The sequence below is a fragment of the Papio anubis genome, chromosome 10 (assembly GCF_008728515.1).
Source record: "Papio anubis isolate 15944 chromosome 10, Panubis1.0, whole genome shotgun sequence".
In the NCBI taxonomy this organism is placed as follows: domain Eukaryota; kingdom Metazoa; phylum Chordata; class Mammalia; order Primates; family Cercopithecidae; genus Papio; species Papio anubis.
In genome coordinates, this window is record NC_044985.1 from 99,810,612 (window position 1) to 99,820,723 (window position 10,112).

The window sequence follows — 10,112 nt, forward strand, 5'->3', positions numbered from 1 at the left end:
TCTCAAGTGCTCCACCTGTCTTGGTCTCCCAAAGTGCTGGGATTACAGGTGTGAGCCACCACACCCAACCCCTACTTAGCGGCTTTTTTTTTTTTTTTGCATTTTTGTACTTTTAGCTGGCAATTTCACTGTTTAGAATATCTCCCAAAATGTAGTGCTGAAGTGCTAGCATACATGTTGGATAAGCTTCACTCCAACGTGAGATATAGGGTGTTGGCCAAGAGTTCAATATTGATAGATCAACAATATATATTAAATAAGGTGTCTTTAGGCAGAAACCCATAAAACAATGTTATGTATTGATTGGTTGACAGGGATCTAATCCTGCCATCGGCTCACAGGAACCTAACCCTGTATTTCCCCTAGGAACAATGGTTCAGTATTCACTAATTGAGTGTTTAAGTGACTTTACAGAATCTAACTACCACAGACAACAAGAAACAGCTGTGCCTGATAGGGCTATGGTGGGGATTTTATTAACAGATATAGAAGAAATGGTTTAGTTTGAGTCACATTGTTTGGGGCAGAGACTGAGTTGAGGAGGAAAGTGTCTCTGACAGGGAAGTTCATCTTCCCTGCCCTCATGCTCCTGATCCTGCACAGATTGGGCTTAGTGCTTGTGACAGACTAGGCACTGTTGTAAATGCTTTCTATCTGTGGGTCATTCGGGAAAATTCAGTTTGTTTTGAATTTGGCCCACACCTGAAGGCCCTGATCAATTCCTTTTTAGAATGATCCTTTGTGTGGGCACAAAATAGTCACCTAGAGCAAACTGAGATTTTATTTTACTTTTCCCTCACAGGAATTCAGGCACTGTAGAAAAACAAAACAGTGACATCTGTTCTCCATTCATTGCCTGCAGAGGGCATCAAGTTTGTTATCATGAATGGAAGCTGCAGGTGGGCATCGAGATGAACAAGGAGCAAAATAGATTTGGAAGCTCATTATATGGTCCTCTTGGGTGGCTTAAGAGAGAGCCACGCATAAAAACATGGCTATCATTGTTCATTCTTTCCATTTCTTCTTTTGCTTTTGAAAAATCAGACAGATGTAATGATGTTTATCAGTTATTAACAGCTAATAGAAGTTAGAGAGTAACAATTGCACTTCCCTGAAAAAGTTCAAAGTAACCCTTGTGAAAGATCCCTCAGTGCATGATGTTTACACCACAGCCAGCTCTTTTGTGTCCTGACTCAGCATCTCCCAGGCCTCTGATGTCTGTATTAGTTCGTACATGGCAGTAGGCTCCATGGTGCCAGAGGACCTGAGCATCTCTCTTCTTAAAGGTGACTGCAGCTGTGCCACCAGGAACACAAACATGCTCAGAAGAATCACATGTTCAAGCTATTCTCCTGCCTCAGCCTCCCAAGTAGCTGGCATTACAGGTGCCTGTCACCACGTCTGGCTAATTTTTTTTTTAATTTTTAATAGAGACGGGGTTCACCATGTTGGCCAGCCTGGTCTCAAACTCCTGACCTCAGGTGATCTGCCTGCCTTGGCCCCCCAAAGTGCTGGGATTACAGGTATGACCCACCGCACCTGGCCTCAGGTAGATTTTTATACGGTAAGAGCATGCTCTTATCATTGATGGAAGAAAGCTATGCTACAAAAGTGAAATAATAACCAATGCTTTGGGCTCACACATCTTTCCAAAAGCATTCTGTAATGGGTTGAATAGTTTCCCCCCAAAAGATATGTCCAAGTCCTAATCCCCAGTAGCTATAATTATGACCTTATTTGAAAACAAGGGCTTTGCAGATGTAATTAAGTCAAGGATCTTGAGACGAAATCATCCTAGGTTTTAGGGCAGACTCTAAATCCAATCACTGGTGTCCTCATAAGAGAAAAGAGAGGGAGATTTTAGACACAGAGGAGAGACACATCAAAGATGAAGGGAGGCAAACAATGAGGCTGTGTGGCCACAAGCCAAGGGACACTGGGAGCCACCAGAAGCTGGAATCAGTGAAAAATGATTCTCCCCTAGACCCTTTGGAAGGACTGTGGCCCTGCTGAAACCTTGATTTCAGACTTGTGGCTTCTAGAACTGTGAAAGAATAGATTTATCTTGTTTTAAAAGCCACCACATTTATGGGAAGTGGTGGTGGCAACCCCAGAAAACTGGTGATTACATACTCCAAGTATTTCTTTTAATTAATAACATGAAATTTTGAACCAAAAGCCACTCACTATTTTACAGACAAATGATCAATGATCTAGCCACACAAAAACAATCTATTTGCATCATTATCCTCTCCTCAATGCATACCGGTTTATTGTTGTTGTTGTTGTTGTTGTTGTTTGATCACTATTTACCCTGTTTTAGAAATGTGGTCAGTGTAGGGGAGAGTGGCATACAGAACCTCAAACCTTATATGGACAGTTGATATTGTGACTCTTAGATGACAGTCCTAAAATTGGGGAAAACATGAGAAAACAGTGAGTAGATGATTCAAATATTTGGGACTGAAGCCTGGGTTAGGATCAAGGCTGTGTTAGAATCAGGCCATGTGTCCTTTCTCCAGGCCCAGACTTGTTCTTCCTTCCACAAAAATTGCTTCCATAAAAATTGCTCCTTCCATAAAAATTGCTCACTCAAAATTATTCACTGCTGAGACAGCTCTGGACAGAAGAGTTAGACAAAAGGTCAGGATTCACATTTCCTGGGTCTTCAGCCTCCTTCCCGGCACTACAGCCAGCCTCACTGCTCTGTATTCCACGTTGGGTCAAACAGAACGTCAGCTCACACAAGTCCGTGGGCAGAGGACAATCAAGCCTGGAACAGCCCTTCAAGATCATGATTAAAGTCTCATCTCCTTATTCTACAAAAGAAGAAACTAAGGTTCAAGGAAGTTAGGAGACTTCCCCAGGATCTCACAGCTGGTTAATAGCTGGGATGAGGACTCTGGTCTCCTAACTCCCACTAGGCTTGGTTCACAGAGCCAGTATGCATCATGTTTAAGAAAACTAAACACAGATTCAGTGGAAAGGTCACCACTGCAGGTGAGAGCAGGATGCGGCTATGCAGAAATATGTGCGTCACTCAACTCTATTTAACGTTTTCTTTCTTAAGGTGAGTGCTAGGGTAGCTAGCTGTGGGTATTAGCTTTATTATTCTTCACAATATTTTACTTTAAATACCATTTAAAATTTTTACACATAGAAAGCAATTAATAAACGAACATTCATTGTAATTATTACTAATCAAAAACTATGGGCCTGATGCGGTGGCTCACACCTGTAATCCTAGCACTTTGGGAGGCCGAAGCGGGAGGATCACGAGGTCAGGAGTTCGAGACCAGCCTGGCCAACATGGTGAAACCCCGTGTCTACTACAAATACAAAAAATAGCTGGGCATGGTGGGGTGCACCTGTAATCCTAGGTACTCAGGAGGCTGAGGCAGGAGAATTACTCGAATCCAGGAGGCAGAGGTTGCAATGAGCTGAGATCATGCTATTGCACTCCAGCCTGGGCAACATAGTAAGACTCCGTCTCGAGAGAGAAAAAAAGGATTTATTCAGTTCTTATTCCATGTAGACCACTGTGCTGGGCACCACAGAGGATACTAAGGTAAGATTCAGCCTCTCCAATTTCACTGGAACTATACCACCCACCTTATAACGTAATACTAGGCAAAATGCAGTAAGTGACCTGAGGGGTAAAAAGAAAGAAACGAGATACCATAACTTCTTGGGGAGAATTTCTAAGACTTCATCAAAAAGGTGGCAACTGAAAAGGTAGTCTTTAAAATCTGAGCAGAGTTTTAAAAAGTAAAGAAAACAAAAAGGTGTCTCTGCTAACAATTTTGGCATTGGCAATGGCACCAGGAAGAAAACCTGCATGATGAGGTTGATCAGGTTTACAGACAAAAAGACTAGAGAAAGCAAAATCAGAGAAGCCAGGGCAGCAGAAAATGTAAAAGAAAGGATGAATAGTCTGCACAGAGGTATTCCATGTACACTGAGAAAAGAACATCCAATTTCTTTCTCTTTGAAGAGAGCACTTTTCATGTAATTATACCAGAGGCAGAAACCAGATTTCAGTGCCTGGCAAACAGTAGAAGCCCAATAACTACTCACTTAATAAATGGATGCTACCCAAATGGATGCAACCCTTCAGTCCCATCTTGAGCATCAGCATTTAGAGCTGTGCTTCTCAAAGCGTGTTCCTAGACCACCTTCAGCAAAACTACCTGGTATATTTACCGAAATGCAGAATTCCAGGCTCCATCCCAGACCCAGTGAGTCACAATCTTTAGGGATGAGTCCCAAAAGCTGCATTTTAAGCAAATTTACCAGGTGATTCTAAGTGGGGGGAAAATACAAAGGTGAAGAAGCAGGTGGGGGTACAGTTTACTATTCTTTAAAGACGTTTGTGTGTTATACAGTGAACAGCAGAGAACAGGAGTTGAAGGGCAGGACTACAGCAGGACAAATTTTTAGTTGAGTGAAGCCTCAGCAGATTTCTAGAGAAAGGGGAAAGAAAGAAAGAATAGAAAGAAAAGAAAAGAAAGAAGGAAGGAAGGAAGGAAGGAAGGAAGGAAGGAAGGAAGAAAGGAAGGAAGGAAGAAAACTAGTGGGCCAGAGAGAAATACAGATGAAAATCAGAGAAAGCACAGGCATTCCCCCCGCAGGGACATGGTTCCAGAAAAAGCAAAAGGACCAAGGTCAAAAGGACCAATGTCATCAGTGGTATTGTCAGTCTGGCAAATGAGCTGGGACCAACCGTGGTTTTTCCTGAATGAACAAGAGTCCCTGGTGCATTTTGGAAAAGGACTGGAGGTGATCATGCACACAGGTGACAAATGTCTTCCCTGACCTCACCTCTTCCATGCACTATTGCCTTAGGGAGTGAAAACATGGAAACCATTCTTTCAATCAGTAAAGGATTTAGTTTGGGAACAAAAGATGTCTGAACAAAACTTTTTTTATAGATGGAAAAAAATCGACATGAAGAATGATGTTCTTAATAAAATAATAATTCGGACCATCTGCCCACAGGATTTCACCACATCAAGATTTCAAACCAGTCATTTTTGTATATAGCACGCCAGCTTCTCAAAAAGTTAGATATACTGTATTTACCCAAGGGAGCTGAAAACACACATCTACACAGAAATCTGTATGTATATGAATGTTCACAGCAGCACTCATAATAGCCCAAAAGTAGAAACAATCAAAATGTCTATCCACTAATAAATGGATAAACAAACTGTGATAGAGCCATACAATGAAATCTTTAGCCATAAAAAGGAATGAAGTGCTGATACATGCTAAAGCACAATGAACCTTGACACCATTCTGTGAAGTGAAATAAGCCAGATACCTAAGGCCACATATTGCATAATTCCATTTATACAAAATGTCCAGAACAGACAAATCCATAGAGTCAAAAAGTAGACTAGTGGTTGCCTCAGTGGCGGCAGGAAGAGAGGGAAGAGTGACTGCAAAAGGGTATGGTGTTTCTTTTTGGGGGTGATGAAACCTGCTGGAATTAGATAGTGCGCATGCCTGTAATCCTACGACTATGGGATGCCAAGGCGGGTGGATCACGAGGTCACAAGTTCAAGACCATCCTGGCCAGCATAGTGAAACCTCATCTCTACTAAAAATACAAATAAAAAGTAGCCAGGCATGGTGGCGGGCACCTGTAGTCCCAGCTACTCGGGAGGCTGAGGCAGGACAATGGCGTCAACCTGGGAGGCGGAGCTTGCAGTGAGCCGAGGTCGCGCCACTGCACTCCAGCCTGGGCGACAGAGCGAGACCCCATCTCAAAAAAAAAAAAAAAGACAGTGGTGATGGTTGCTCAACTTGGTGAATATACTAAAAACTACGGAATTGCATACTTTAAAAAATTTTTAAATCAACTAAAAAAACTTTTCAGATCCAATCTTCAGATGCCTTGTGTAGGAAAGAACCTGCAGGTACCCATATACACACATGCCACTGTTCCACGTATCCATTAATAAGCTGTTCTTCCCAAATATTCTTATATGGAAATGACGCCAGCATGACACTAAACCACATGAGACCAGTCCACTCATACCCACATGCTCAGAATAACAATGATAATTAATTACTACAATTTATTGAGTGTTAACCATGTGTCACACTCTCTACTAAGCACTTTATATGTATTATCTCCTTTGGTCTCTCACAGCAACCCTTTGAAGTATGTACCATTATCATCCCCATTTTACAGATGAGGAAATTGAGGCACAAATAATTTTAATAACTTGTGCCAGGTCACCCAGTTGGGTGAGCAGACTCCTTCCAGGCAACCTGATTCACAAGCACTATGCTATTCCGCTCCAATTGACCCTGGGGCTTCTTAAAATCACATGCAAAATTCACTGACTTGTACTCACTAGACAGAAGCCAAGACAGGAGAGGGTCTAGATCTTAAAACCACCAGAACTATTAACAGAAACAGCAATCCCGGACAGAAAACTGGAAATACACAGGCCTCTGAGGATGAAACTAAGCTCAAGCCTATATTTCATGTTACTAAGAGCCCTGACAAGTTCAGCATATAACCTAAGCATAAAATTCTAGATTGTAGTTGCCCACTACCCATTAGATTACAGATAGAGTATTCCATTTCTCCCTACCCACAATAATCTAAAAATCTAAGTGGGAGTGCCATCGACAAGAGCAATCAAAAACACCGTGTATTGTGTGTATGACTTTATATATATAATATACATGAGTTACATGTTTATATACATGTGTGCTCACCAAACAGCAAGGAGTAGATGGTAATTTCTAAGTCCTACATCCTACAAGAGGAAGATGGATAAGGGCAAAGTAATCAAAGAAGATTGCTTGAGAAGGCCTTGAAAACAGCTTTTGGTAAGGAGGAGCAAGGATAAAGGTCACCACTTGAGGGAGGGTTGGAGTGAATGAGTGGATTATTCCCACGGCCTCAAGGAGTGTACACTGTTCAATGTACTGGAAAATCACAGTGGACAGGCAGGAAGGGGTTATGTAAGATCTCCAAAGTCAAGGGGGTGTTTGGACTTGATAGAGTAAGAAAAGGTAAATTATCCCTTAGAAAAAGTTGTGCAAGCTGTATTACGTGACTTGCATACTTCAAAAGAAAGAAACCCTGGCTTCGGTATAGGCTTACTCAACCCTGGGGTTCCACCTGAAATACTGTTTCCTAATTCCATTTTAAATACTCTGTTTCTGTCATGTCTACCCCTGAGGCATGACCTAGTCCAGCCTCGATTTCAGCAAACTCGAGATAGAAAATCATTGCTTAAAATCACAGCCCTGAACAAAACTGGGCCGGTATGGTCTCTTCACAAAGCCTCTTAGCTTATTGCTAATGAGCATTACATTTCCTCACACTTTTAACCTGTAATGAATCAACATCCTAGTGAATAGGCTGCCCCTTGATGAAACATGCGTTTTTTTCATGTGAAAAATATTTCCTCATACTCAGTCACTGGAATCGTCTTCTCTGGGTTAATAAAATTGAATGAGAAACAGACAACTTTTTTTGCTGAATGACACAGAAATCCACAGCCGCCCGTTTCACTGTAATATACCGATCAAATACCCAGTCACAGCTGTATTTTATCAGACCCCTATGGAAACTTCTGATCAACTTCTCTCCCTTACTTCCCTGCCCAGGCAGGACACCCGAATTCTTGGCACTTTGTACAGACATCCAGCTGGGTCTCAGGTGTCTCCGAAGATTTGTGCTTTTCGGCAAAAATCTTACCCAAGAATTAAACGCAAAACATCCTATAAGGAACCAAGGGGCTGAGATGGCGCCTCCGCGTGCCCTTCCAGCAAGCCCACCTCCCCAACTCACACAAGCACACAGGTGTCCACACTCCCGGCGCCCGGCCTCGGCCCAGGTAAGCCCAGATCCCGGCCCGGGCGGTACACCCACCTGACCAGGGGCTCCTTCTCAGGCAGGGCGCGCTCCTCCAGGCACTTGCACCGGCAGCAGCAGCACACGGTCTTCAGCCAGTCCCTCAGCCCCATGGAGAGCGAAGGGCCCCACCGGCGCCGAGAGCCTGGGGGCCTGTCGCCGCAGCGAGCGATCGAGGCTGGGGCGCGGCCACCGGGCCGGCGTCCAGGTGCGGGGACAGCGGCAGCCCGAGCGTCGCGGGCTGGTCCGCGCGCATCACGCCGCGGCCGGGGACGCGGGCGAGGGCTGCAGGCCGCGCGCCCTCCTCTACTTGCGTTTTGTTTGGGGCGTGAGTTTTCTTGGGGCTTTTTTCCCTCTCTTTTAATTCCCCGAGCGCAATTTGGGGCGCATGCGTCCCCGAGACGCCCCGCTGCCGCCCTCTAAGGGGGAAGCAGGGACTCCAGCCAGTCCTCAAAATCGCAGGGCACCGAAGACTGGCAGCCAGGCTGGGGGAGGGCGGAGAGGGGAAAGCCCTAGAGCCACAGAGCACGAGGTTGGGCTGAATCTATTCATACCTTTTATTGGCTTCACTGCGCGAGGAAATTAAAGTTCCTTATCCACCCCCACACGCCTTCAAAGCAGAGTTTTGGGCATGTTTTTGATGTCAGCTCCACACAGAGTAAAAGTTACCAAAAGAGCATGGATTGATGCATCTAGACGTAGGGGGTTTTTTTGTTGTCGTTTTTTTTTTTAAGTAATATATTTACAATGATTTGAAAAATTGTTTTCAAACCTCCTAGTCCTTAAGTAGCCCCTATTTGTGAAGCAACCACTTGTGAGTTTCCAGAGTTATTTATTTATATGCAGTTGTATTTATTTGTGCTTGTACAGACTTGTTAATATATGTGCCTGTCCTCCTCCCTTTGACCCAGACAGCGGCAAACTCCACACATTTCTGCACCTGGCTAGTTTGACTCAGGTATCATGGAGGCTGCCCCATGTCAGCGCGTGGATATCCTCCTCTCATTTTAATAGTTTCATGCTAAGCAGTTTTAAGGATGCCCACATGTTACTTACTCAGACCCCTATTGATAGACATATGGGTGGATTCCAGCCTTTTGTTATTAAGATAATGCTGCAGTGAACATTCTTGAACCAACGTATTTGAACACATCTGCAAGAATATCTATTGGATAGGCCGGGCGCGGTGGCTCACCCCTGTAATGCCAGCACTTTGGGAGGCCGAGGGGGGCGGATCACGAGGTCAGGAGATCGAGACCATCCTGGCCAACATGGTGAAACCCCATCTCTACTAAGCTACAAAAATTAACCGGGCGTGGTGGCACGCTCCTGTAGTCCCAGCTACTCAGGAGGCTGAGGCAGGAGAATTGCTTGAACCCGGGAGGCGGCGGTCGCAGTGAGCCGAGATCACACCACTGCACTCCAGCCTGGGTGACAGAGCAAGACTCCGTCTCAAAAAAAAATAAAAAAATAAAAATAAAAATAAATTAAAAACAAAAAAGAATATCTATTGGATAAATGTTTGGCAGTTGAATTGCTGGGTCATTGGTCTGGTGCCTTTTTAATTTTGATGGATCTTGCCAAATTGCTCCCCAAAGAAATAATCCGAATTTGCACACTGACCAGCAACATATGAAAGTATCTACTTCCCTATACCCTCGCCAAATACAAGGTTCAATCTAAAGTGTTGTCTTTTCCAGTCTGATTTATTCAACAAATATTTATGGAGCATCTCATGTGTTATGTGCCGGGCATTTTCTAAGAGCTGGGAATACAGCAGTGAATGAAACAAATACGAATCTTTACTCTCATGGAGCAAACGTTCTAGTGGGAAGTCAGACAAAGCATTATTCAGTATGTTAGGAGCCGATATGTACTATGGAGAAAAATAAGGCGAGGAAGGGAATAAGAAGTGCCAGACGGCCGGGCGCGGTGGCTCAAGCCTGTAATCCCAGCACTTTGGGAGGCCGAGGCGGGTGGATCACGAGGTCAGGAGATCGAGACCATCCTGGCTAACATGGTGAAACCCCGTCTCTACTAAAAATACAAAAAACTAGCCGGGCGTGGTGGCCGGCGCCTGTAGTCCCAGCTACTCGGAGGCTGAGGCGGGAGAATGGCGTGAACCCGGGAGGCGGAGCTTGCAGTGAGCCGAGATCGCGCCACTGCACTCCAGCCTGGGCGACACAGCGAGACTCCGTCTCAAAAAAAAAAAAAAAAAAAAAAGAAGTGC

The 10,112-nt window shown here is 44.3% G+C and overlaps 1 protein-coding gene across 2 annotated transcripts in view; it reads right to left on the reverse strand.

The window, feature by feature from the left end:
• MREG (melanoregulin) overlaps positions 1 to 9,088 on the reverse strand; it is a 78,247-nt gene extending 69,159 nt beyond the window's left edge. The window contains exon 1 of one of the 2 annotated variants that reach the window (XM_003907922.5): positions 7,901 to 9,088. In XM_003907922.5, the coding sequence (XP_003907971.1) occupies positions 7,901 to 7,995 (95 nt within the window). In that variant the 5' untranslated portion in view covers positions 7,996 to 9,088. Of the gene's footprint in view, positions 1 to 7,819; positions 7,842 to 7,900 lie in introns of those variants that run through there. The other variant, XM_031651497.1, reaches the window with a different exon arrangement.
• Between the last annotated feature and the right edge of the window lie 1,024 nt (positions 9,089 to 10,112).